The sequence below is a fragment of the Catharus ustulatus genome (assembly GCF_009819885.2).
Source record: "Catharus ustulatus isolate bCatUst1 chromosome Z unlocalized genomic scaffold, bCatUst1.pri.v2 scaffold_26_arrow_ctg1, whole genome shotgun sequence".
In the NCBI taxonomy this organism is placed as follows: Eukaryota; Metazoa; Chordata; class Aves; order Passeriformes; family Turdidae; genus Catharus; species Catharus ustulatus.
The window spans coordinates 482,880-508,967 of record NW_024879445.1 but is presented as its reverse complement, the minus strand read 5'-3'; the positions used below and the strand labels follow the sequence as shown (position 1 = coordinate 508,967).

Here is a 26,088-nt window from a genome sequence, read left to right as displayed (position 1 = left end):
ACCAAGTGACATCACTGGGGCTGTGTTGTGATGTCACGTCCCTCGCTGCCTGTACGTGGGCACTGGCAGGGCCAGCGTGGCTCCAGCCTGGACTGCTGTGAGGCCTGGGGAGCCGAGCCAGGCACCTCCTGGAGCCCTGTCCTGGGCGGGGGCTGCTGCTGGGGGTTCCCTGCCCGTCCTGGAGCTTCACTCCATGTCCCGAGCCCTACTGGTGCGGGCAGCCGGCAGCGCCTGCAGCACTGGAGGTGAGCTCCGTGGGGAACTCTGTGCTCCTCACAGGGAGCAGGGAGCGTTCCTCCAGGGACTGGGCCTTTCTTCTGCCCTCCACGCCCCAGACAGCCACGGCCTCTCTCTATTCCACAGTGCTTTGGATGTGCTGCAGAGTCACAGAACCACCAAGGCTGGAAGAGACCTTTGAGATCCCTGGGCTCACATGGGGAGCCTCCTGTCCCTGTCCCTCCCCGCGGCCCCGCCGGGCCTCAGCAAGGCCACGCAGACCGAGTGGAACTGCCCCGTGTGCCACACCGTGCACAGCGACACGACGGCCGTGCCCTGCGGCCACCAGTTCTGCCTGGGCTGCCTGCTGCGCCACTCGGCCGCCAGCCCCACGTGCCCGCAGTGCGCCAGCCCCGTGCTCAGCGCCCACTTCTCCGTGGTGAGCAGCAACGACTTCCTGCAGTGCATCCTGACCCCGGGCGGAGAGGCGCCGGAGCCCCACAGCTGGGCTCGCAGGGGTCTGTTCCACCTGGTCTACACCCGGCCCTCCTCGCTTGAGCTGGGCCTGCCTGAGCCGGGCCTGCCTGAGCCGGGCCCGCCGGAGCCGGCGCGCCCCGAGCCCGTGGAGCGGTTCCCGGCCGAGCTGTGGGCAGAGCTGCTGCACGGCCACGAGCAGCTGCTGGAGCCCGTGCGGCCCTGGCTGCGGCAGAGCCTGGACGCCATCTACGGCCCGCAGTGGTGGGAGGCGCGGCAGGTGGAGAGCATCGCGCTGTCCACGCTGTGCATCTGCGGCCCCGACAGAGAGGGGCTCACGCACATGCTGCAGGGCTACCTGGGCGAGTACACGGCGCCGCTGATCCAGGGCCTCATCCACGTCACCGTGCACCGCTGCAGGGACGCCTGGCTGCAGTGGCGCGCCCAGGCTGCCCTCGAGGAGGACGGGCAGCAGGGCCAGAGCCCCGCGGCCAGCGCTGGCCACGGCCGGGCTCTGTGCCCTTCAGGGGTGGACTGGACCAGTGAGACAGAACCAGCCCTGCCCGCGCGGCCCGGCCGTGCCCTGGCCTTGCCCGCTGCCACGGGGCAGCACCAGCCGGAGCAGCACCGGTCCCGGGCCAGGCCGCGGCAGCACCGGGCCGGGCCGCAGCAGGACACGCTGGGGCCGGGTCCCTCTGCGCCCCGACGGGGCAGGAACCTGCGGGAGACCCGGCGCTCCCAGAGGAGGAGGACCTACCAATGCCGGCGACCCTTGACGGCCAAGAGGAAGAAACTAAGGAGGAAATAAAAATAAAAGACTATTTCCTTGACACAGTCTGCCTTCTCCTGGGGGCCTTTCCGTAGTGGCCACCACTGGCCCCACAGCCCAGGGGATCCTGTGTGAAGTGACTCAGAGTGCTGGTGTAGAGAAAGATTCCTGTGTCCTGTTTCGCCAGAGCTTCCCATCCCCTTCCAAAACCCTCCAGCCAGCCCGTTGTTGACATCTCTCAATTTTTGTGATGGGAAATCATCAGTCCTTTCCAAGCAGGGACCTGGGAATTGTCCAGGAGCCCCTGGGAGGGCAAAGATGCTGTCCCAGGTCACTCCCACAGCGTCGTCCTGGCCCGGCGCGGGTCCCATGTGCCAGTGCTCACAACGGTCACAACCACACGGGGCAATTCCCGCAGGCTGCGGGCACCCCACCGCCCCTCACAGCACCCCGCGGGGCCGGCAGCACTCGGCGACAGGCCCACCATTGGCCACCGTCCATCTGAACGAGCCCTGCGCCCGGCCCTCAGTCGCGATTCCCGCCCCTGTCGCGAGAGGGCGGACCAGTCGCGACGCCCGGCGCTGATTGGCTGTCAAGACGCCCGGCGCTGATTGGTTGTCAAGACGCCCAGCGCTGATTGGCTGTCAAGACACCCGGCGCTGATTGGCTGCCGCATCCCTCGGCCCCGATTGGCTGCCGCATCCCTCGGTGTTGATTGGCTGCCGCATCACTCGGCCCCGATTGGCTGCCGCATCCCTCGGTGTTGATTGGCTGCCGCATCACTCGGCCCCGATTGGCTGCCGCATCCCTCGGCGCTGATTGGCTGCCCCTTGGCCCGGAAGCGGAAGTAGCGGCGGCGGCGGGAGCGCAGATCCGGCGGTGATGGCGGTGGAGCTGGAGGCGGCGGGTGGGCAGTGCCGGCTGCGGCCCTTCTCCTGCGAGTTGGGGCTGCTCTCGCGGCCCGACGGATCGGCCACCTTCCTGCAGGGTCTGTGGGGCTCCCCTCCGCGGGGCTGCCCTTCCCATTCCGTCCGGTCTGTGAGGCTCCCCGTCCCGTCCCCGCTCCCCGGGGCTCCCCTTCTTTCCTTACTGGGGCTCCTTTTCCCAGCCTTACCCTCCCGAGACTTCTTCGCAACCCATGCGGGCTCCACCTCCCGGTGCTCCTCATTCCTTCCCAGCCATTCTCACTGGGTCTGTGGTGCTGCCCGCCCCAGGCCTCCCATTCTCTGCTTCCCAGAGCTCCCCTTCTCCCCTTGCCGGGTTCCCCTTCCCAGCCCTTTCCACAGCGTTCCCGGGTCTCCTCACTGGTTTCTCCTCTCTGTCCCCAGGTGACACGTCGGTGCTGGCGGGGTTGTACGGCCCGGCAGAGGCCAAGATCAGCAAGGAGCTGCCGGACCGGGCGGCGCTGGAGGTGCTGCTGCGCCCCAAGGTGGGGCTGCCAGGTGGGGACCCACTGTCCTGCCCCTGCCCCAAAAGCGGTTCTTTCCCCCAGAGTGCAAGAATCGAGGTATTTGGTTTATTTGCATTTTGCTGGGTGGCAACCAGACTCCTTCATTATATACACATTTTAGCAAACAAAGGCATTGGTGTTAGTTTGCTGCAGTTATGCAGCTTTGTGGTTAATTAGTGCTCTCCCTGCTGTTGGGTAACGATTCCCTCGCTGCTCTCACCCCAGTCAGTGCCCTGCTCAGTCTGTCTCTGCTCTGGGTGGGGGTTCCTGGGGGCTCTGCCAGGCCCTGCCCTGCTGGAATCGCTGTTCCCAGCCTGAGCCCAGCACAGTTGCTGAGCTGCCTTGAGGAGTTTCTTCCTTACAGTGGGAGTTGTGCCCAATGTTCTTGTGAGTCCTCATTCCTGCTCTGCTCGTGTCCACTGCCAGGGAAATCCCCCAGGCCAAGGCAGCTCCTCTGAGCAGGGATTTATCTTCCCAAGGACACACTGAGAGCTCGCTGGCCGCTCGGTTTCAGGGGTTAAATCTCCTTTCTGAGCCCCAAAGTGCCCTAAGCTCCAACACCAGAGGAGTTCTTGGGGGAGCTGACACCCTTTCCTGGTTGTGCAGGCGTGCTGGAGCGCAGCCGGGAGCAGCTGCTGCGCCAGACGTGCGAGGCTGTGATCCTGGGGGTGCTGCACCCGCGCACCGCCATCTCCCTGGTGCTGCAGGTGCTCAGCGACGCTGGCTCTGTATCCTTTCCTTTGTGGGATGGCCGTGGGGGGCTCTGGGGGCTGGGGGACGCGGGGCTGTTGGGTTCCTTGACGCGCCCCAGCTGCTGTCCTGCTGCCTGAACGCCGCCTGCATGGCGCTGCTGGATGCAGGGCTGCCCCTGGCCGCCCTGTTCTGCGGGGTCACCTGCGCCCTGCAGCCCGACGGCACCATCCTGCTGGACCCCACAGCCCGCCAGGAGCAGGTGAGCCCTGGGGGGTGCCCGGCTCTGGGTGTGCCCTCTGAGCCCTGCTGACCCCTGTCCCCGCAGGAGGCCCGCGCCATCCTCACCTTTGCCATCGCCAGCAGCGAGAGGAAGGTGCTGATGGCCACCACCAAGGGCAGCTGCTCCGTGGAGGAGGTGAGGAGCTCCCTAGGGGGGTTTTTGGGTGAGGGATTCCCTCACAGGGGGCCCCTCACACACCCACCCCTTTCTCCCTGTCCCTGTGCAGATGCAGCAGTGCCTGGCTGCAGCCCAGCGCGCTGCCGACACCATCTTCCAGTTCTACCGTGACTCCGTGCGCCGCCGCTACTCCAAGTCCTGACTGGGGATGCCCCGCGGGCAGCTGGACTGGCCTGCACCCCCAGCACTCAGTAAAGGACCATTTTCCCTTCCACTCTGCTTCTTGAGTCCATCCAGTGCTGATAGAGTCCTCCTGAGAGGGGCACACACGGTGACATGTCCTGGTACCTGGGGACCCGCAGGCTGGGGCGTGGTCCTGGTGGGACACCCAACATGGTGGCTTCTGTGGGGTGCCACCCACGTGCTGGTACACCCAACATGGTGGCTTCTATGGGGTGCCACCCACGTGCTGGTACACCCAACATGGTGCCTTCTATGGGGTGGTACACACGTGCTGGTACACCCAACATGGCGCCTTCTATGGGGTGCTACACACGTGCTGGTACACCCAACATGGCGCCTTCTATGGGGTGCTACACACGTGCTGGTACACCCAACATGGCGCCTTCTATGGGGGTGCCACCCACGTGCTGGTACACCCAACATGGCGCCTTCTATGGGGTGCCACCCACGTGCTGGTACACCCAACATGGCGTCTTCTGTGGGGTGCTGCACACGTGCTGGTACACCCAACATGGCGCCTTCTATGGGGTGCTACACACGTGCTGGTACACCCAACATGGCGCCTTCTGTGGGGCGCTGCACACGTGCTGGTACACCCAACATGGCGCCTTCTATGGGGTGCCACCCATGTGCTGGTACACCCAACATGGCGTCTTCTGTGGGGTGCCACACATGTGCTGGTACACCCAACATGGCGCCTTCTATGGGGTGCTACACACGTGCTGGTACACCCAATATGGTGGCCCATGGCGTGCCGCGTCCCTCCACACATTCTCGGTACACCCATTCTGGCGGAGCAGCCGGTAAAATGATTCTGACTCCGCGCTGTGACCTTCCGAGCATGGCGGCGCACCCCTCACCCCTGTTACTATGGGGTCACGTGTGCACGCCCCTCTGGGCGGGGCTTGCGGCACCGCGACCAATAGGAAGGCGGCATTGGACGCACTGCGTGGAGCGGTGCTGGCGCGCCCGCCGCGCATGCGCGGTGTCTGTGGGCGGGGGTGAATGGGGAATCAATGAGGAGGGGCAGTGCGGGGCGCTAACAGGGGTCTGGGGGGTTTTGGGCAGTTTCGGGGGGCGCTGGCGATGTGGGGAGCAATTACGGGTCCGAGGGGGGCTACAGCGGCCTGCAGTGGGGGATATGGGCCGGGATAGCGGGGTTCAATGGGGTTTTGGGGGGACAGTTAAGAGGGGGTTGGGAAAGATGTGAAATGGGGCCGGTAACAGCGGGGGCAACCCACACCAAATAAAAATTATTTAAAAAACTAATCGAAACAAACAACAAAACCCACACGAAAGCACGCCTCCCTCAGTAAGAAAATCCTCAGTACAGGCCGAGGAGCCGCGCTGGAGGGCTGGGGCAGAAAGGCGGAGCGAGGGCAGGCCGAGGGGTCCTCACGGCCGCACCACGTGACCGCACACGTGCGTGCCCACGTGACTCGGCGCGGACATGGCGGCGGCGGCAGCGCTCCGGAGCCGCCGGTTCAAGTGGTCGCTGGACCTGGGGGCGGCGCCGGGGGGACGGTGAGGCATGGCGGGCACGGGGAGGGCCGGGACACCGAGAGCTCCCCGCTCACCCGCCCCGCTGTCCCCCCAGGCCCCGCGGAGCCGCCGAGGGCCGCGGCCCGCTCGGGTTCGCCGACCGGCAGCTGGGGGAGGGCGGCGTCCACGAGAGCGACAAGATCCTCATGGAGAAGGTGTGAGGGAGCGGGGGGACGCCCGGCACTCCACCCACCTTTAGGGGCATGTCCTGTGCCCCCACACGGCCCGGACAGCTCTGCGGGAGTGGTCACTGCGCACGGGGGTGGTCCTTGACCTGGGTATCCCCAGATTCCTGGTCCCCAGGGATGGTTCCTGGTCCTCAGGGGCGGTTCCTGGCCCGGGTCCCCCCAGATCCCGGGTCCCCAGGGGTGGTTCCTGGTCCCCAGGGGTGGTTCCTGGCCCTCAGGGGCGGTTCCTGGCCCGGGTCCCCCCAGATTCCTGGTCCCCAGGGATGGTTCCTGGTCCTCAGGGGCGGTTCCTGGCCCGGGTCCCCCCAGATCCCGGGTCCCCAGGGGTGGTTCCTGGTCCCCAGGGGTGGTTCCTGGCCCTCAGGGGCGGTTCCTGGCCCGGGTCCCCCCAGATTCCTGGTCCCCAGGGGTTGTTCCTGGCCCGGGTCCTCCCAGATTCCTGGTCTCCAGGGGTGGTTCCTGGCCGGTTACCCCCTGATCCCTGGTCCCTAGGGGTGGTTCCTGGTCCCTAGGGGTGGTTCCTGGTCCCCAGGGGTGGTTCCTGGCCCTCAGGGGCGGTTCCTGGCCCAGGTACCCCCAGATCCCGGGTCCTCAGGGGTGGTTCCTGGCCCGGGTCCCCCCAGATCCCGGGTCCCCAGGGGTGGTTCCTGGTCCCCAGGGGTGGTCCCTGCCCTGGGTTCCCCCCAAACGCCGGGTCCCCATACCCCATCCCTGGCTCCCTGTCGTTGCAGCGCTGCTGGGACGTGGCTCTGGCGCCGCTGAAGCAGATCCCCATGAACCTGTTCATCATGTACATGGCTGGCAACACCATCTCCATCTTCCCGGCCATGATGGTCTGCATGATGGGCTGGCGCCCGCTGCAGGCCCTCATGTCCCTGTCTGCCAGTGAGTGCAGCCCCAGTCCCGGGACAGTCCCCGGGGTGTCCCTCAGTCCCCTGGGTGTCCCTCAGTCCCCTGGGTGTCCCACACCCCCAAGGTCCCCATAAATTTCCCACAGCTCCCTGAGACTCCACACAGCCCCACAGCCCCCCCAGGGTGCTCCCACACCCCCACAGGTCTCCCACAGCCCTGTGGATGCCCCACAGTCATCTCCACATCATTCCCCTCTGCCCAGCACTCCCCACCGTGATGCTCCCCCCTCTCATGGCCCCTGTGCCAGGTCTGGGGGTCTCTGACGGGCACCCCAATCCCCTCTGTCCCCCCAGCACTGAAGGCCCTGGAGAGCTCAAGCCGGCGGGCACTGCAGGGTCTCGTGTTCCTGGTGGGCAACGGGCTGGGGCTGGCACTGGCCCTCTACAAGTGCCAGGCCATGGGGCTGCTGCCCACCCGCCCTTCTGACTGGCTGGCCTTTGTCACCCCCCCTCAGGTGAGCCCGGGGTCCTGGGGACACCCTGCAGAGTCAGGGCTCCTGGGGTGTCAGGCACCAGGTCCCCCCCACTCACCCCTTCCTCTCTCCCCTCTCTTGGCAGCGGATGGAGTTCACTGGGGGGGGCCTGATCTTGTGACCCCCTGCGCCCACCCATCAATAAAGGCAATGGCAGGATGGTGACAGCGTTTCTGGGGGGAATTCTGAGGGTTTGGGGACTCAGCCCGAGGCAGCATGGGGTTGGGGTGAACTAAAAAAATGTGTGTTGGGCTGTACTGGGACCACTGGGAGTGCACTGGGAGCCTTGAGACCTGCAGTGGGAGCACTGGGAGGTTTGGGGGCTGTACTGGGGCGTGCACTGGAGCCACACTCAGAGCCACAGGACGGACACTGGGGGGAGTACTGGGAACACTGGGATTTGTGGAGAGCTGCAGCCTGAGGTTGGCTCTGTACTGGAAGCCTGGGGTTCATTCTGGGGATCATATCAGGATCCTGAATTGACTGTGGGTCATGCTGGTGTCATACTGGTGCCATTTTGGGCTCACTAGCATTGTACTGGGAGTGCTCGTGGTACGTTGGAAGCACTGGGCACATACTGGGATTGTGCCAGAAGGCCTGTGGTGCAGTTCAGTGTTATACTGGGAGCACTGGGCCCACACTGGGATGCTGCTGGGTGTGCCCACACTGCTGGCTTCTTCAACATTTCACCATTTTACTTTGGTAGTTTCCCTTTCTGGTTGTTCTTCTCACCATTTCTTGCCCACTTGTGCCCAGGTTTTGCCCTTTTCCCTTGTTCTTTCACACTTCCCCATTTTTTTCACTAATTTCTTCCACTATTGCTTCCAGTAGAGCCCAGACCTCTGCTTTCCAGTATGGACCAGTGCCTCCCAGTACAGCCTCGTGCCCTCTGTAGGACTCTGAGTGTGACCCAGGACTCCAGGATGGTGTTACCACGGCCCAGAGACCAATCCCAGTGTGTCCCACCAGCTCCCAGTGCCCTTCCACACCACCCCAGTCTTCCCAGTGGCACCACAGCTGCACTGGTGGGAACATGATGGATGTCTCACCTCCCAGCTGAGCTGGCTGTGGCATGTCCTGGGGTGTCCCTGGGCGTGGTGACCCCAAGCACAGAATTTCCCCACAGCCACACCTGACCAGTGGAGCCTCACACGTTTCCAGATGGCCTCCCTCAGACTCATCCACTTTGGAAAATTCCCCCAGCCCAGCTGTTCCCCAGCCCCAAACTCTCAGTGCCACCTCCAGGTGACACCTCCAGGGATGGGGATCCAACCCTCTCTGGGCAGTTCCAATCCCTGAGCACCCTTTCCTGGGGAAATTCCTGCTGGAAAAAATCCCCTGAGCCTGCCCTGCCCACCCTGAGCTGTTACTCTCCTGTCCCTGTTCTGGAACAGATCCCAAATCCCCTCCCTGTGTCCCCTCCTGCTATGAACAATCAGTAAAAACAAACCTGAACCGGTGCTGCTGTGCCCAGTTAGGAGAAAGGCTGGCATGGCTGGCCTGGCTCATTAATTTGTGAGGCTTTGAATCAGTGGAGTGTAGTTTCTTACTCCTTTCCTTGGTTAATGTTTGTTGTACTTTTGATTGTGCACTTGCATAGTCTAACGATTTTGCTAAATGATCATTGTGTTAACCCAATTCTTCATCTGGGAGCGCTGTCAGGGCGTTGTGCCGAGCCAGAAGGGCCCCCCTGAGCCTCCTTCCTCCAGGCTGAGCCCCTTCCCAGCTCCCTCAGGAATTCTCCAGCCCCTTCCCAGCCCCATTCCCTTCCCTGGACTCTCCAGCTCCTCAGGGTCCTGCCTGAACTGAGGGGCCAGAGCTGGACACAGCCTCGAGATGGAGCCCAGCAGGGACAGTCACCGCCCTGCCCCGCTGGCCACGCTGTCCCTGACACAGCCCAGGGGCTGCTGGCCTTCTTGGCCACTTGGAATCATGTCCATGAGTAAAATCATGCAGAGCTTCCCTGCTGGGAACTGGGATGGCTGGATCATTTGTGAGAGCGCCAAGGCACAGGAACAGCTGCTCTGGGGATCCCACGTGGATCCCATGTGGATCTCACAAGGATCTGGGCTTGTCCTGGACCTGGGGACACCTTTGTGTTGTTTTCCACCACATGCAGACCCTCAGAGCCCTGACCCTGCCGTCAGGACTGTCCCCAGCACCAGGACCTGGCATGGACATCCCCGGGACAGAGCAGAAGGAAAATTCCTCTTCTGAGACGAGAGGGGGAAAAGCATCTTCCTCCCTGCAGCCGCGGGGGAGCTGAGCTCAGGAATGGCCAGGATTTCATTTCCCAGGGGGATCCAGAGCCACATCTGGATGGCTAATTTCCCTGGATGCAGCAGGCCCCCGAGGCTCCAGGCAGGGAGTCTCCAAGGGACTTGGTTACGTTCCCAAATTAACACCCCGTTCCCAAACCTGAGCTGCACTTCCAGGGCCCCCTGCCATCCCGTGAGCCAAGGACAGATCCTGGTGCTCCTGGGCCAGGCAGAGGCACCCAGAGCTGCCCTCCCTGTCACTGCTGTGTGTCCTGGCTCCCTGTGTGACCTGCAGCACCCGGGAAACACATCCCACTGCACCCAGCTCTCCTCTGCTCTGCCTCCCCTCCCTGCCAGCAGTGCTGAGCTCAAGGAAATAATCCCAGCCAACTCCATCTCACCGAGTGATTATTAAACACAAAATGCGACCAGGGCCCAGTGACACAGCTGCTTTCCCGTTTATTTAAAATCGAACTGTTTGTGAGCTGGGTGCAGGGAAGACCGGACGTTGCACACGGGCAGGTGGGTGGGGTGGGCAGCGTGTGCGAGATGGACAGGGGCTTTGTTCACACAGCACAGGGAATGTTCTGTCACGAGTCACTGCCTGAGCACACCACGGAGCGCGGCACGGCCAGGATCTCCTGCAGGGACCAGGGGCTGTGCCCATGCTGCCAGCCCGGCGGTCACTCCCGGCTGGACACGCTGAGCTGAGGCGTTTGGAACCATCTGGCGCTGGCTGGCTGCCTCTGACACCGCGTTTGATTAGCGCCCGGGGGAGAGCAGCTGCAGTTCATTCCGTGGGATCGCGCTGGGCCCGGAGGGGTCATATACTGTCCAGCTTCTTCAGCACGAAGGGAGCTGAGAGAGAAAACAACGCGGAGTCGCACCCGGGCAGCGGCGAGACTGCTGCGAGCTTGGGCAGCATCTCAGACACCCCGACCCCGGCCGAGACACCGCCCCCGCCCCGGCACCGAGACGCGGCACACCCCGGGAGCTCGGGCCCGGCACATCCCGGGGACGCGGCCCAGCACACGCCGGTCACTCACTGATCCGCAGCAGCGCGACGTAGATGAGGAAGTTGCGGACGGAGGCGAGGACGTCGCGGCGCATCTTCCGCCGGAGCTCCTCCGGGTCCATCTTGGGCCCCAGCCCCTCGATGCGGAACATTTCGGACCGGAGCTGGATCTGGATCCCGATCCCGATCCCGACCCGGCCCCGGCGCCGCTGGCGGCCACGCGCGGCGGAACCACGTGACCGGATGCGGCGCGCCTCACGTGACCGCGACGGGCGCATGCGCACGGCTCGCGGGGACAGCGCCGCTTCCGGCCGGGCGTGAGGGGAGCGGAGCCGGGACGGGGGAGAGGGAGCGCGGCAGCGACACAGACAGGGAGAGCTCCATCCCTCCGCGGGCACGGCTGGAGGGTGTCCCGGCTCTTCCAGAAACCCCCTCCGGTGTTGGAGCTTTGGGCACTTTGCGGCTCAGAAAGGAGATTTAACCCCTGAAACCGAGCGGCCAGTGTGTCCTTGGGAAGACAAATCCCTGCTCAGAGGAGCTGCCTTGGCAAGGGCCAGGGCTGGCCGGGCCGCAGTGGTCTGGAGCCTGAGGGATCTCCCTGGCAGTGCACACGGGCAGAGCAGGAATGTACCCAACAGCAGGGAGAGCACCAATTAATGACTGGTAACGCTAATTACTGTAACAAGGCCTGGACACACTGAGAGCTCGCTGGCCGCTCGGTTTCAGGGGTTAAATCTCCTTTCCTGAGCCCCAAAGTGCCCAAAGCTCCAACACCAAGGAGCACTCCTCGCTAGGGGAGTGGTGGCACCCCTCCAGCTGTGCAGTTCTGCATGCTGGCAGCACTCAGAGCACCAGGAATGCTGCCCGAGGTGGACACAGGCTCCAGGGATGGCAGAGAGGGGCAGGTGAGCAGGCAGAGCCGTGTGGCTGCACTCAGCATCCCCGCAAGCTGCCGGATAGAAAAAGGGATTTCTCTTAGCTAAGCTGGCTGTGACCCGAGGCAGAGGCAATTACAGAGCAGCTGCTCCCCCCGTGCCGGTGATTACAGGGCTAATTGAGCTCTGCTGGCTGCAGGCTGAGCCAGCTGGCCGAGGAGCAGCGTTCCCCAACACACCTCAGCCACCAGTCACGGCACGTTCAATCCCAGCCTGTCCCGGCACAGGGGATGGATGTAGCACTGCCCTCCCAAGGGCTTCCCAGCCGAGTCCCGAGGGAAAACACAACACAGCTGCCCAGATCCCCCGCTGACACACGCTGCTGGCAGTGCCAGCCCCAGGAAACCTCGTTATTTACTCTGGCAGGTGGCTCTCTCCGGTCTCTGCCAGCAGGAGCAGACTGGCAGGGTCCAGGCCCGCTTTGGCACAAGACCAAGGAGTCTCGTTGTGCATTTTGTTGCTGTTTGTCCCAGTCTCTGTTGGAAAAGTGGGAGAGGGGCTGTTCTCCCAAGAGATGTGGGCAAAGCAGAGTGAAACAGGGGCTGGAGCAAGGAGGGGGCACAGCTGCTGCTAAGGAGCAGAACTCTGCCAGGACAGGGTCTGGGGAGCTTTTTCCATAAGTTTTCCACTGGAATCACCCCATTCTGCTCTTCCTTTGTGAGAGGGAAGTGTTACCACTGGATAGAGACTGGACAGACTTCAGGAGTGGAGTGACTGGCAAGGCAGAGAAGGGTTTTGGCAGTGTCCTGAGCTGTCCTTAAAATGCTTATGGCAACTTTGAATTCCCTCAAACGTCCGAGCTCCAAAGTTTGGACAGTGCATACCCTGTCTGCAGCCCCACAATTGCAGGAGAATTTTACCTTCCAGTGCCTGGAGCTGCAGGATCGTTGTGATCTGCTGCCTTGAGGTCTCTGGTCAGAGCATGGCACCACCGTGTGTGGTAGGTAATGGCGTGAGAGGCTGACAAAAGGTGCAGGCACAGCCACAGGGACAGCTGGAGACACTGCTGTTACGGAGCAGGGGTGTGAGGAGAGGCCAGACTCCCCAGGAGCGAGGCCAGAGCTTCTCAGCAGCTGTGTCAGCACAAAATACCCAGATAATACCAAGGCAAAGCTGTCAGAAATACCAAATTAGACACAGATTTAAAAAAACCTCACATGGTAGCAATGGGGAAAAAATAGGCTGGCTGCTCCTCTGGGAGGGGACTGAGCAGACAAAGGAAGTGCAGGTATTGGAAGAAGGGTCAAAGAATGTGAAAGGGGATTGCAGAGATGTGCAGATGTTGTGCCAGTGCTGTGATCACACACAGCCCTGTGTGCAATAAACCACATTAAAGCTGTTTTGGCCATGGTGGTGCCAAAATCAGTTGATCAAATCCCTGACAACAATGAGCATTAAGAACCTGCCATTCTTTGTTTGGTAAGATGCATGAGGGGACATCTCTTCTGAAATATCATGCATGTTGACCACAGAAAAAGCTCCTGTTTAGTTTCTGTATTTTGGTGGAGTAAGCAAAATATAGTAATTTCCCCAAAATCATTACCTTATGTTCCCTTTGCTTGTGGATCTTTCTGTCCCAGGGGTCTCTTGGCAGTCACAGACCCCAGAGTGACACTGAGCACTGGTGTTATTTCCCAAACAGGGAGCTGGGCTGGCGTCACTGGGCTGGTGACTCTCCTGTCCCTCTTGGTTAATGTTTGACGTGATCCCACGGAATGGGCATTGTGTGGTTCCATAGGACGGTGGGTTTGGAAGAATGACTATTGTGTGAGCCCAGTGGGTGTGCAAACAGCTCTGGATGGGGCACCAGCAGCATGCACATCACACCTGTCCCTGGGAGCACGGCTGTCCTGGCTGCCCTGAGGGCTCTTGGAACGGGCCAAACGCCCAGCAGGACACTGTGAGTGCATCTCTGGTGTGTGAGGGCTGTGGCAGCTCCCTGTCACTGCCTGGCTGTGCTGAGGAACAGGCTCACCTTTCTCCCTGAGGGCTCTTGGAACGGGCCAAACGCCCAGCAGGACGCTGTGAGTGCATCTCTGGTGTGTGAGGGCTGTGGCAGCTCCCTGTCACTGCCTGGCTGTGCTGAGGAACGGGTTCACCTTTCTCCAGCTGAGAGCAGATCGACAGAATATGAGTTTCCATTGGTTTGCCTCGCCTGTTCACCCCACGTGCCAGTGCAGGAGTGTGGACAGGCACAGCCTGGCTGTGTCCTCACCGAGGGCAAAAACAGCAGGCAGATTTGGTTCTGGCTTCTTCCCACTGCTGTGGGTAATCTTTATGGAAAACTGTGGGATCTGGGTGGGAACAAGCTCCCCTAGCCAAGGAATGGAGCCTGCAGGTGACGGCAGCAGGGCTGCATGCTGCAGGATGCAGAGGAGAGGGGATGGCTGGGCAGAGCTGCCCGGGAGTCTGGCAGAGCCCAGACACTGCAGCTGACACTTGGGCTTCTCTCCCCACTGGGTTCCCCTGCTCCCATGAACTCCTGGAACTCTGCTGAGACACGGCTGGTGCAGACAGCAGGAAAGAAACACCCCACAGAAATTAAAACTGCCGTGATAATTGCTTGTGAGACCTCAGTCCGGTGTCTAGGAGCAAGGAGCTCACCACAGTGGGCTGATTCTCCTTGATTCTGTGGAGTGGCTGGTCAGACCTGGGCAGTGGTGTTTCTGCAGGCTGCTCCTGCACTGTGGGGATGGCTCATCAGACAGCTGGAAGGACAGCGTGCCTTCCTCCTGGGAAAGGCAGCGTCAGCCTGGCCTGCCCCTTGGCGAGACGTGGAGGAGCACCAGGGACCTGCACTGCTGGGCTGGAGCGGGGTGTTTGTCAGAGAAGCTCTGCAGAGGGCCTGGGCAGGCTGGCAGAGGCACCACGGAGAGGCAGAGCAGGTGCTGCTGGAGCCTTGGTGCTGCTGCCACAGCCGAGGAATCGATATTGGTACAGCACTAATGGCAGCACCTGGCTTTGTGCCCGCGGAGAGGCTTCCTCCTTGTCTGCTCCTTTGTCCTGCCATCTCTGGGGGCTCCTGCCCGTCACACCGGAGCAGGGACGGCTCCTCGAGCCCTCTACCTGCCCTGGGTGCAGGCAGCAGAGCGAGTCTGCTCCCCCAGATCACACCTCTGCCAGGAGCCCGCCTGCTCCTCCTGTGCTGAGGCCACCATGGCTCTGTGCCTGTGGCAGCCGCTCCCCACGGCTGGACGAGGCTGGCACAGCACCCCGAGGTGCAGTGTGGCTGGTCCTGCCTCCCCCACTGCCCCTGCCAGGCTGCTGGACTGCCCTGGGATGGGGGATCCACCCCGGGAGGGGCAAGGGAGGCAGGGATGGCCAGAGAGCCTTGGCTCACAGGTGCCATGTGTCCCCAAAGCCACTGTCAAAGCCTCGAGGGAGATTTTTGAGACTTCTCACCCATTTACCTGTGATCCAGGACAGGGAGGGACAGAGACAAGGGGAAATGTGGGCTCACAAAAACTGTGACCTGTAACCACAGCGCCTTCTGCACCAGCACCAAGGTTGAACCTGACTTCTGGTGTCTTCAGCAGGTTCTGTGTGCTGACCTTCGTGATGAAGAGAACCAGGAAAATTCAAGCACGTGGCAGAGCAGAGGAGGGTGAAGGTGTTCCCTGTCTGCAGCCTCACCTGTGGAAGTGCAGGCAGAGTGCCTGGAGCTGGAGCTGGTCCTGAAGTGCCCCTGCAAGCAAAACCCTGAGCACAGAGGCACCTGAACACAGCCCTGACACACCTGCGTGAGGAGCTCCCAGAGGGGCTGACTGACCCTCTGGAAGTTCTGGTTTTCTGCTGTGGGATGTGAAGGGATTTCCTCCTTCACAAGATCTTGGCTGTGCTCCTTCAGAGTTTTCCAGGTCCTTAATTCTTTCCAGGTCCTTAATCACAGTCATTCCAGAGGCATCACCTGGATGGCAGGACGTGGAGCTGGGTGGGTCCCCAGGCTCAGCTCACGGACTGGAGAGCTCCCAGAGGTTTCATCCCTCATGGACATGGCTTGGCATGTCAGCAGCCACAAGCTGTAACTTCCCAAGCAGTTCTGAAATGTTTCCCAGGACAGGAGGCTTTCACAGGTCAGCTGTGACAGGACCCAAACGTGAGTGATGATGAATGCTGTTTGGAGACAAAATGTCCTGTAACTTTTTTGAGTTGTTGTTCCCCACACTCCTGGAACTGTAACTACTCAGAGGGAATAAAACCATGTGCTCAGCTCCACAACAGGCCCAAATCTCAGGTTTCGTAGGTCAGCGTGCACTTCAGATGTGTCCTGCTGGTGGGTACCAGTGTTCACCCCCGGGATAAACAACCAGGGCTTAATTTCTTTTTTAATTAAGCATTTGCTTCCTGTGTGGATTGCTTTGGAAACATCACCCACGTGGGAAGGGAGATGTGATGCACGTTGCCCAGGGAAGCTGCATGAATCAGCAACTGATGCAAAGCCTTTTTCTGAGCACTGTTTAATGTTACATTAATTTCAGATGTCAGGCCCCAACCTCATTTTTTTTGTCAATTTCAGTGACCACAGGGTAGTACTGCTTGTGAAAGGTGCCAAACTTAGTTCTCGCGTCAGCAGAAGAGAAAAATAACCCTATTTTCTGCGAGCGAGCTGTTTTGGGAGAGGAACAGTTCCTGGAAAAGGGGCAGAGGGAGCAGTGGCGGGCTCAGAAACGCTGCGAGGGACCGGAGGGGCGAGGGGAGGCACCGATCGATGCCTCTCCGCGGGCAGGTCCGCGTGTGCCGGCCAGCGCTGCGCTAAATGCGGCGCTGCGGCGGGGGCACGCACCGGGCAGGGCACCTTGGCGGCCAGGGCAGCTGCCAGGGCAGGAAGGAAGAGCTGACGCTGGGGATGTGGGTTCCCGTGTCCTGCTCTCCGTGTCCTTGGCACCGCGGGGCTTTGGGGGGGGACAGAGGGGGCAACCCAAATACCCAAACACTGCCCTGCCCAGCGGAGCCCAGCTGGACACACAAACTGGGGGCTCAGAGCAAGCAGAGACTCAGCCCCCCATTCCAGCGGTGACATCTGTCAACCCCCGCATCCCTTAGGACCATCCACAGGGGTGCGGGACAAGCCGTGGGGCACCGGAGCGCTCGGGATTGCACAGGGGAGGAGGAACCGAACGCAGGGAAATTGGGGCACCGATGGGTTTTGGGGAGACGGAAGGGCCAGGCAGTGCAAGAAGGGCTGTGCGCACAGGGCGGCACCGCGCTGGGGATGCTCGTCCGTCCGCTCTGTCTGTCCACTCTGTCTGTCTGTCTGTCTGTCGCCCACCGGGGGCGGGATGCGGGGATGCGGGGCGGCTCCCGGGGGCGGCTCCCGGGGGCGGGCCCCGGGGGTTGTCATTGGGATGCCGCCCGCGCCCCGCCGGCGCGGCAGCGCTGCGCTCCCGGCCGCAGGTAACGGGGATCGCTCGGGATGGGCGCGGGGCTCCTCCGCACGGGTCCGCGTCTCTCCCGTTCGGGCTCCTCTCTGCGCGTTGAGGTGATGATTTAGCGGTTTCTGCCCCGCTCTTGCCCCCAAACGCCGTGGGTTGGTTTCCTTGTCGGTGCGAGGAAGCCGCACACGTGCCGCCCCGCTCCTCCCTAACTACAAAATAAGCGGACAGAAAAACCTCCCCGCTGCTCTCAGCTGTTGAATTCACGGCCGGTGATTGTGGCTTCTTCACCAGAATGGGGAAAATATTGTGGGAGAAGTTTCGCTGAGCTGGGGGGAGCGGGAGGCGGAGTGACTTCAACATGTGGATGCCAGGGGCATCGGTGTGAGCATCTCTGTCCCCGGCGGGTGTTGGAGGCTTGTACCCACTTTTGTACCGTTTGCTCCATTTGTGTGTGCTCGCACGGCTCTCTCCGAGCACTGTAAACTCACCTGCCGGCTCCTGCCCGCCTGCTCTGGGCGTGTTTGCCGGCCCGCACCTCCCAGCCATCGTGCGCTTTTACTGACGGTCTCAACAGCTTCTTGTGGCTCCTTGTTGCAGGTGTGTTTGCTCCAGTCCTGGGAAGCTTCCTGAAGTTTCTCCTTCCAGGTTTGGGTGAGAATTGAGCTGCCAGTGGGATGTGTGGGATAAGTGTGAGTGGTCTGAAGGGGCTGTGAAATGGGAAACGTTAGATCTCCATTAGGCACGGAGCTCTTGTTCCAGAGGAGCAGACCTGCTGGCCCAGGAGACTCTGCAGATTTAGAGACGGAAATGACAATCTTGTAGGATAGGAAGCCCTCAGTGAACCATTTCCTTCACTTTATCTCTTTCTCTGGCTCTGTTCTTGCTCCCATGTGGGTTTCTCTGCAGCAAGGAGATGTTTATACAACCTGAGCGAAATCCAAGCTGGAAAAGAATTCTGTAAGTCTGTAGGCAGCACTCAATTCTCCCTGCTTCAATTCCAGCTGATATTGGCTGGAGAGGCACTTGCATCGTTTTCCCCATCTGTGAATTGACCGATGAGAAACCTCTGGGGCCAGCCTGGGTGGGAAGGCAAAGGCAGTGTGAGTGATGGTGAGGACATGGCAAACCCTCTGCCCAGCCTGTGACTCTCTGCCTCCCTGTTCAGCCCTCAGGAGCACGCAGATGGCACAGGCTTCCACGTGTGTTGCTGTGTAATTTATTTACCCTGGGTTTTGCTCCTGTCAGGTTTAGTGAATTACCCTCTAAATTCTTGCTGAGCTATCTGCTGTCAAACAGCTGCTTAATGCTGTTCAGTGCTCTCTCTCTCTGTGGAAAGCCTGACTTTCTGGAGCTGGAGAGAAGCTCTGTGCCCTTCTGGTGTGGCTCTGTATGTGGCATGACATTCCTGAATCAATATTTCTTAAGTGCAGGTATTTTCCTTTTGTCTTGTTCGTCCTTTCCTGGCATTTGCCAAAAGGCCGTGCCAAAGTTGCTTCCCAGCAATGTCGAGATCACCTCAGCTGGCAGATGTGGAGGAACCTCCTGAGGTGTCTGCCCTGAACTCGAGTTTTTCACTCTGTGGAGAGTCCCAGGAAGGCCATGGGAACACTCCAGAGTGATGAGCTCCACTTGGTTGCACTCTGGCAACTTTGGCACTTTGTTGGTTCCAGACCTGCAGCGGGACACAGGGATCAGTGACAATACATAATACACGGAGTTCTGCACAGATTTTTTTATTTTTTGGGGTGGGGAGGTGTTCTGCTGCTTGACTCGTGCTGTGTGTGCAGGGGATGGGGAGGAGGATCCCTCCAGGTGCTGGGAGGAGGCAGCTCTTCCCTTACAGCTGTGAAAAGGGGAGCAGAAGGAAACATCCCTTCTGTGCCGGCAGGGAGATGGAGCTGGAGGGAGGAAAGTCTTCACACACTTCCACACCAGTCTATTTTTAGGAGTGAGAGCTATTCAGGAGGGAAGTATTGATTTTCCTCCTTTCCACCTTGGACGTTCTGTTTATCATTTCCTTCAGTTTGTGTGTAATGCACCATGCACAGAGCTATTCTTGCTTCTCCCCTCGTGCCCCAGCCAGTCCAGGATGTGTGGCCTTTGCTGACACCGTCTTTGTTTGGCGCCTGAAGTCTTTTGCATGCCCAGAAACTCGTATTTTAGAGCTAATTCTGCTCTTTGGGAGCCAGAGTGTGTCTGTGTAAAACCTCAGCGCTGTCAGCTGGGAGAGGAGAGTGGGGACATGCAGGTGCAGGATCTCTCCTGCCTTCCCTGGGCTGACAAGGGCCAAATTCTCTTGCTGATGGTTCTTGATTTACAGCAGGTGGATGGAGCACGGGTATGGTTGTTGCTGTGGGGGTTATTTTGTTTTACATATTTTTAATTTTTTTTTTAATTTGTAGGGTTTGTTTGCTTGTTTGGGGTTTTTTTTTGTTTGTTTGTTTTTTCCTGGTAGCATCTGTTTATAGGGAAAAATCTGTGTCTCAAATAGTATTAAAAAGCAACAGTGCTTTTTAAAAAAAATTTTTTTAAGGAGGGGCTGTGGTGCTGGTGGGTGTTCTTTGCCTGGTATGACATAGAAGATCAGATTTCTGGCACAGCACAGGCTCTCTTTTGAACCAGGGAAGGCCAGAGGAGCAGCTTGGCCACCCAGAGGTGCAGAAGTAGTTCTGCCCTGGCAGTGGTCAGATGGGAGCTGACCTGAGGGTGGGGGGATAAACTGGTCTGCAGGGAGCTCAATCCCATTAATGACGTCTGGCAGTGTCACACAGTGCTGCAGGAGTGTTTCCTGCGTGCTGCTGCGCTGGGTGAGGGCACACACACACACAGATACTCGTGTGGGGTCCAGGGCTCTGTTCTGGACCCTCCTTGGGCAGCAGAGTTCCCAGCTGTGCTGTGACCCTGCAGTGTGTGTCTGGCAGTCTGGGCTGGCCTTCAGTCCAGGAGCTCAGCTCATCTCCTCAGAAACCAGGCAGATATCAGAGCTTATCAGACAGGATGGCCATACTGTTGGTTTGGGGTATTTTTTTTCTGTTTTCTTTTCTTGAGTTTTCTTTTTGCAAGAATTCTGTTGCTTGTACGTGCCCAGCCAATGTGGTGTGAGCACAGAGTGCCACGGGAGCTTTAACCCTGGTTCTTGGGCTCAGCTGTCTCCCTGGCTGAATCTCCAAGAACATCTTTAGAAGCTCTGTGGAAAATAGGTGAGTTACTGTTCTGTCCTCATGTCTCACCAGACCTGGCTGACCTTCAAAAGCTTTGCTGCAGAGACGCTCAGTCGTGCCAGAAGAGTCCTCTGGTGCAGCTCAGACCACGTTTGTCAAGAACCAGCTCAGTTCCAGTTTTCCTTTCCTTGCCTGGGAGGACAGGGATGTGCTGATCCTCTGGGCATACCTGGTGAGCTGGGGCCGGCCCTGCCTGGTCTTGGAGCTGCACAGTGTGAGGCTGTGTCACCAGAGACACAAGAGGGGCAGTCGTGGAACCACGGCATGCTTTGGGATGGTGGGGAGCTTTACAGGCATCTGATCCATTCCCTGCCTCGGCAGGGACACCTCCAGCTGTCCCAGGCTGCTCAGCCCCAGTGTCCAGCCTGGCCTTGGGCACTGCCAGGGATCCAGGGGCAGCCACAGCTGTGCCAGCCCTGCCCACCCTCATTTTATTTTTTTTTTTTTTGCTTATATGTAGTATCAGTCTGGCCTCCTTTATGTCAAACCCGTCATCCCTTGTCCTGTCATCAGAGACCTTGCTAAAAATCGGTTCCCATCTTTCCTGTAAGCTCCCTTTAGGGACTAGAAGGGGCTCTAAGGTCTCCCTTCTCTTCTGCAGGCTGAACATCTCCAGCTCTGCCAGCTCTCCTTGCAGCAGAGGTGTTCCACACCTGCGGTTGTTTCTGTGGTCCTGCTCAGGGCTGGCTCCAGCAGCTCCAGCTCATTTCTGGGCTGAGACAGCTCTGCAGGTGGGGTCCCAGCTGAGCAGGGCAGAGGGGCAGAATCCCCCTGCCCTGCTGCCCACGCTGGGGCTCAGCCCAGCTCAGGGGGGCACACACGGCCAGGGCAGGGCCAGCACCCTCCAGGGCTGCTCTTGATCCGTTCCTCCCTCAGCCAGACCCACCCAGCTCGCTGCTGATGATCTGTTACAAGAAGTGGTTGCAGAGATGCTTCCAAGAGCCCCTGTGAGTGAGGCTGCAGTGGACAGCATCCAGAGTTTTACAGCAGCTCATGGCTCATCTGATCAGGCATTTCTGTGCCAGTGGGTGCAGGAGAGCTGCTGGTCCCCACTGCTGCTGCTGCCACACTCTGCTGGGAGCTAACACCCTAAAAAAAAAAAAAGTAATATCAAAAGTACCCGAAAAAAACTTTCACCCATCCAAAAATTTCAGTTTGATGAATTAATTCTTTCCATGAAACGTTGAAATGCTGTCCTGTAAAGTGGGTTTGTTTTTTTCCTTGCTGGTCAGAGCTGTGCTGTGACACTGCCTGCACGCTCTGGTGTGGGTTCTGACCTTCAGATCTGCTTTGCTCCTGAAGAACCAGAGCCACCCACATGGGTTTCCTTCCACACACTGAGCCATAGCTCTGCAGAAGGGTCAGGTGGATGAAAATCCCCGTGGAGCCACAGCTGCCTCTGACCAAGCTGAAGGATCTCTGTGTATCAGGATCCCAGCTCAAGCTGCTTAGGGATGTGCTCAGGGCTTGGCTCAGAAATAGCTGCAGGGAGGCAGCTGGGAGCAGGGCTGGAGCTGCTGTGGGATGTGCCAGGGTGGGGAGAGGTGCCAGGTGAGGGACCCTGGTGACCCTGTCCTGCTCAGAATGCACCGAGGGGACTGTGGGGAGAGGCTGCTCCTGGGGCTGTGCTTTGTTTTAGGGAAATACCTGCCCAGTTGCCTCCTCTGGGACACCTGTTGTTTGGCCCAAACACTCCAGTTTCCTGAAAGAACAACTTGTTTTCTTTCCTCTCTATTCCATCTGGGAGTTTTAAATATTCATGTTTGTCCTTTGGACTTTTCCTCCTTATCCTACAGGCGGAGAGACTTTGGAAAATCTGTTTTGTGAAGCCCAGGTAGAAAAGCCTGCCCTTTCTGCAGAGCAGTGAAGGGGGTGAGGAATCACCTGAGAAGAGCTGAGCAGGGCACATCAGCAGGGCACCACCTTCCCTTGGCTCAGAGGGAGCTGTGGGGCGTTTGTAGGGGATGGGAAAGCCACAGCACTTTGTGCTGCTGAGCTGAGAGCTGAATCCAAGGCCAGAGGATGGCTGGAGCCGCTGGCACACGAGTGTCACACAGTGGGACACGGGGCTGAGAGGGGACAGCCCTCCGAGAGATCCTGCAGGTGTGTTCCAGGCTGCAGAACGCCTTCTGCTCCTGCTGTGGGCACTTCCTGGTCACCCTCTGAGAAGGGGGTCAGATTTCCCGTCCTATCAGCTCCAGTTTCTGGAAGCACAGCTGGAACACAAGGTCCCCGTTTGTGGTTCAGGGGTGCTCCTCAGGAGCGGATGTAGGAGCAGGGGAAGCTGGATTGTGTTGTATTAGGACAAAAGCCCAGAGAGTGCCCAGTGCCAGAACTGCTGAGTTTCCTCCATTTCTGCCCTTGTCTGAGCAGGCAGGGAGCATAAAAGGCTGGAGTGGCTCCCTGAGAGGAGCTCACCAGCAGCTGTGAGTCTTGCCCTTCCTTCTGGGTTAGAAAATGTGAGCTGGGGGAGCACTGGGAAGGTGCTGGGTGGAACAGTTCCAGTTTTTGTTGAGACAGAATTTTCCGTGCCTCGTTTCTGTGAGTTTCCAGCCATCTCTGCTGTTCATAGGGCGACTTACTGGTATTTCTGTTACAGCACCACTTCTGCCATGGACCAGCAGCCTGCTGTCCCAGCATGACAGAGCATGTCCCTGAGGCACAGAACTTCCAGCCCCAGCAGAAGACACGAGGGAGGAGGTCAGGACCTGTGGAGCTCCTAGGCTGGGCAGAAGGCACACTGTGAAAGGTGAATATAGCAGTTTTGGGTTTGAAATGCAAATAGCTGATATTCCTCAGGACTTCTGGCAGAAGCAGGCATAATTTATTTCATTTTGTGTTCAGTTCTGTCACAGCCCACAGTTTTTCTCAGGGCTGGAGCTCAGAGTACTGGTGCATGGCTGCAGGCTCCCCTTGCCTTGCAAGGCACACCAAGCTGTGCAATTAAAGCTGATGTTGGTAATTACAAATTGGTAATTACAACCAATTACCTGGTGTGGCTGCAGACCCCTGGTGTGGCAGGCTCAGTCTGGGGGCGGGGAGCTGACCCAGCCTTTTCACCTCCAAAAGAAGCCCACAGATCCATGATAATCCATGGAAAAAAAGAATGCAGATGTCACTGTCTGCCGTGGAAGGTATGACCAAAAGTAGATGACCAAAAGCACCGAGCAGGAGAGGCTGGGTGGGCAGGGGGGTTCCATGGGTGTCACAACCCTCTGTCAGAGCTCTGCTCCTCACAAGGTGCCAACAGATCTCTTTGTGTCACTGATGGGCTGTGAATTAGTGTTGGTGGCTCTGAAAGCTGTCCTGATCTCTGTCACTTCCAGGTAAATGGGAGATTTGGAGACTAGCTTAAACCATACGCGAAAATCATGTAGAATAGAGCAAATGGTAGCAAAATGGCTTCATCGCCCTCGGGACAGCGCACCCAGGTGAGTGTGGTTTTTGTGGGAGGAACACCTACGGTCACCTTTGATCAGAGGCACGAGGCTGCTCCCAGCGAGCAGGGCTGGCACAGCCTGCACACCTTACTCACTGTTTCCGTTGTTCTTGGGAGATACGCACAGAGAAAGAAAGGCAATCCCCTTGGTTCCCAGGGGCAGACGTTCCTGCCTCGCTCTGCTTTTGTGAGGAAGAAGTGCAGCACTGCTCCATGTGAAACTTGCTCTTCTTGAAGGTGGGGTCGTGCTTCTCTTTGTGGGCCCACAGTTTTGGGCAAGACTAGGTTGTGTTTGCCAGGGATCCTGGTACACAGCTGCTGTCCTTCCCTGAGGTCTGAGAGCCGACATTGGGGTGGGGTGGACACAGAGTGGACACAGAGTGGACATGCATGAGCTGGAGTGGACCCAAGCAGAAGCTGAGAGCTGTTCTGGCTGCCTTGCTGGGGGAAGGTGCTGCTGGATGGAGTTGGGGCACACCTGGGCTTCTCCTCCTGGGTTGGCATGACTGGGAATCTGTGGTCATCTGTGGTCACAACCACTCTGATGTCCTGAGCTTCCTGCAGAGCCCAGGGAGCTGCTGCTGCCTGCAGAGCCAGGGACCCCTCAGGGCAGCCCCTGGAGAGCAGGGAAGTGTGTGGATCCCTCTGCACCAACTCCCTCTGCTTGTATCATGTTCAGTGAGCCCTTCTGACCCCGCAGGAGCAGCGTGCCCGTGATGGACAGCGCCGGGGACAGCGCGGCCCAGCCCCCCAGCCGGGTCAAGGTGACCGTCACCGTGTACAAGGACCTGGTCCTGCAGCACTACGGCTTCGAGATCTGCCCAGGCCTGCCCCTCACCATTGCATCCGTCACTGCAGGTGTGTCCTCCTGTCCCAGAGCCCAGCACGGCGCAGGGGGTGAGCTCCTGGCAGGGGTTGTGGCTCCTGAGGTGCCTGTGGCACACGGAGTGCTGGGACATCTCCCAGTGTCAGTGTCCCCTGTGCTCCCTCACTGCTGACCCTCGTGATGCAGAGAGCTGCTCTAAGTGAAGCTCTTCCTGGTGTTTTATCTGCCATGCAGAGGAAGAGTTTGATCTTATCTTAGAGAATTTCATCTTATCCCGCTGTGGTCACGGTGATCTGCTGCTGAGCAGGGCTTTCAGCCCTGTAACTCAGAGGTTTGCTGCTGAAATCAAGCAGATCTGCCTCTCTAGCTATGGAAGGGTGCAACCCAAAATCTGTGATTGTTTCTTATTTATATTTTATTTTTTTAATGGGTGCAGCAAACCACGTGGTTTTCTCTGCAGGTGTGAGTGTGGCAGCCCTCTGTGGCATGGCTGGGGGCCAGGGCATGTCCCCTCTGTCACCTCCCACCTTTGTTCATGCCCCTTCCTACATGAGACACAGGGAAATTATCTGAGAGTGTGAGGTGCAAGCAGTTGGGTTTTTTTTCCTGCTGCTCTTCTCTTTTCTCCTAATTGTAAAGAATCAACATTTCACTAAAGCTGAGGCAGCAAGAGACCTGCCCTTGTGCCCCTGTGCTCTGCTGGTGGCAGCCACAGCCCACGCTGGGTTGTGTGGTGGGCTGTGACAAGGAGTCAGGCATGTGCTGGGGGGTTTTCCATGGAGCAGAGGGAAGCTCAGGTGGTGTCAGCACCCAGTGCCCTTCAACCACTTTTATTTCACCGTGCAGGTGTGGCTGTTGAGGGGAGCAGTGCTGGGTGGGGAGAGGAGCTCACGCTGGGCATCCCCAGCGCAGCTGTGGCACCTGGGGACGTGAGCTGGTGCTGGACCTGGCAGTGCTGGGTTAGGGGATGGGTTTGGTGATCCTGGAGGGGTTTCCAGCCGGAATGCTGGGTGGGAGGGGGCGTGCTGTGGCTGACACCGTGCTGATCCCACAGGGAGCACAGCTGAAGGCAAGCTGCAGCCCGGTGACCAGCTGGTGGCCATCAACTCCAGCTCGGTGGACGGCGTGTCTGTGGAGCGGGCAGCCGGCCTCATCAGGTGTGCAGGGTCCTGGTGGGGCAGGGGGCACTCGGGGGGTCCGGCCCGGGCTGACCACATGTCCCCTTTGCAGGGACGCTGGCGACGAGCTGGCCCTGACCGTCCTGCGCTGCACGTCCGTAAGTGGCCCTGCCCGGCTGGGCACCCACGGGCTGGCTGCAGGCTCTGAGGGTGCCCTGAGCATCCTCTGCTGTCACACACACCCTCGAGGGGCTGGGGAAGGGTGGGCAGGGACTCCTCACAGCCCCTGGTGCGGGGCCAGGCTGGCTGGTGGCGCGGGCTGCAGGGACATTCTCCATTCTCTGTCCCTACCCCGTGTTGTCAGGGCAGGATGGGGCTGTGCAGGCCAGGAGGGCACTGAGGGATCCTGCTGCTGTTCTCAGGGACCATCAAACTTTACAGGGAATACCTGTGTGGCATTTGTGGCGAGCTCCTGAACACGCCTAGCAGGACTGGGAGCGAGCTGTGTGACAGCCATGCAGTGTGGTCACCCTGTCAGGCCGTGG

At 59.5% G+C, this 26,088-nt stretch overlaps 3 protein-coding genes across 7 annotated transcripts in view; all 3 read left to right on the top strand.

Moving 5' to 3' along the window:
• Positions 1-2,307: 2,307 nt before the first annotated feature.
• On the top strand, positions 2,308-4,273 carry EXOSC5 (exosome component 5). The gene is made up of 6 exons (XM_033086456.1): positions 2,308-2,447; positions 2,788-2,901; positions 3,516-3,637; positions 3,721-3,861; positions 3,928-4,017; positions 4,109-4,273. Exons 1-6 carry the CDS (start codon positions 2,342-2,344, stop codon positions 4,199-4,201), a joined length of 666 nt encoding a protein of 221 aa, XP_032942347.1. The 5' UTR covers positions 2,308-2,341; the 3' UTR covers positions 4,202-4,273.
• Positions 4,274-5,465: 1,192 nt separating this feature from the next.
• Positions 5,466-7,521, top strand: EMC4 (ER membrane protein complex subunit 4). The gene is made up of 5 exons (XM_033086410.1): positions 5,466-5,766; positions 5,840-5,939; positions 6,704-6,857; positions 7,178-7,338; positions 7,442-7,521. Exons 1-5 carry the CDS (start codon positions 5,693-5,695, stop codon positions 7,475-7,477), a joined length of 525 nt encoding a protein of 174 aa, XP_032942301.1. The 5' UTR covers positions 5,466-5,692; the 3' UTR covers positions 7,478-7,521.
• A 3,430-nt stretch (positions 7,522-10,951) lies between these two features.
• FRMPD1 (FERM and PDZ domain containing 1) overlaps positions 10,952-26,088 on the top strand; it is a 32,529-nt gene continuing 17,392 nt past the window's right edge. For 2 of the 5 annotated variants that reach the window (XM_033086469.1, XM_033086466.1), the window contains exons 1-6: positions 20,275-20,332; positions 22,760-22,909; positions 23,487-23,591; positions 24,300-24,457; positions 25,480-25,582; positions 25,656-25,701. In XM_033086469.1, the coding sequence (XP_032942360.1) occupies positions 23,491-23,591; positions 24,300-24,457; positions 25,480-25,582; positions 25,656-25,701 (408 nt within the window). In that variant the 5' untranslated portion in view covers positions 20,275-20,332; positions 22,760-22,909; positions 23,487-23,490. Of the gene's footprint in view, positions 11,535-20,274; positions 20,333-20,676; positions 20,892-22,759; positions 22,910-23,486; positions 23,592-24,299; positions 24,458-25,479; positions 25,583-25,655; positions 25,702-26,088 lie in introns of those variants that run through there. The other 3 variants (XM_033086468.1, XM_033086467.1, XM_033086471.1) reach the window with 3 other exon arrangements.

Bases quoted from the DNA above. Each gene is read 5' to 3' on its own strand.
- EMC4 (XM_033086410.1), top strand. From the start codon at position 5,693: ATGGCGGCGGCGGCAGCGCTCCGGAGCCGCCGGTTCAAGTGGTCGCTG. The intron at 5,767-5,839 runs GTGAGGCATGGC...CTGTCCCCCCAG, and splicing joins GGGGCGGCGCCGGGGGGACG to GCCCCGCGGAGCCGCCGAGG. The intron at 5,940-6,703 runs GTGTGAGGGAGC...CTGTCGTTGCAG, and splicing joins ACAAGATCCTCATGGAGAAG to CGCTGCTGGGACGTGGCTCT.
- EXOSC5 (XM_033086456.1), top strand. From the start codon at position 2,342: ATGGCGGTGGAGCTGGAGGCGGCGGGTGGGCAGTGCCGGCTGCGGCCC. The intron at 2,902-3,515 runs GTGGGGACCCAC...CTGGTTGTGCAG, and splicing joins CCCCAAGGTGGGGCTGCCAG to GCGTGCTGGAGCGCAGCCGG. The intron at 4,018-4,108 runs GTGAGGAGCTCC...GTCCCTGTGCAG, and splicing joins GCAGCTGCTCCGTGGAGGAG to ATGCAGCAGTGCCTGGCTGC.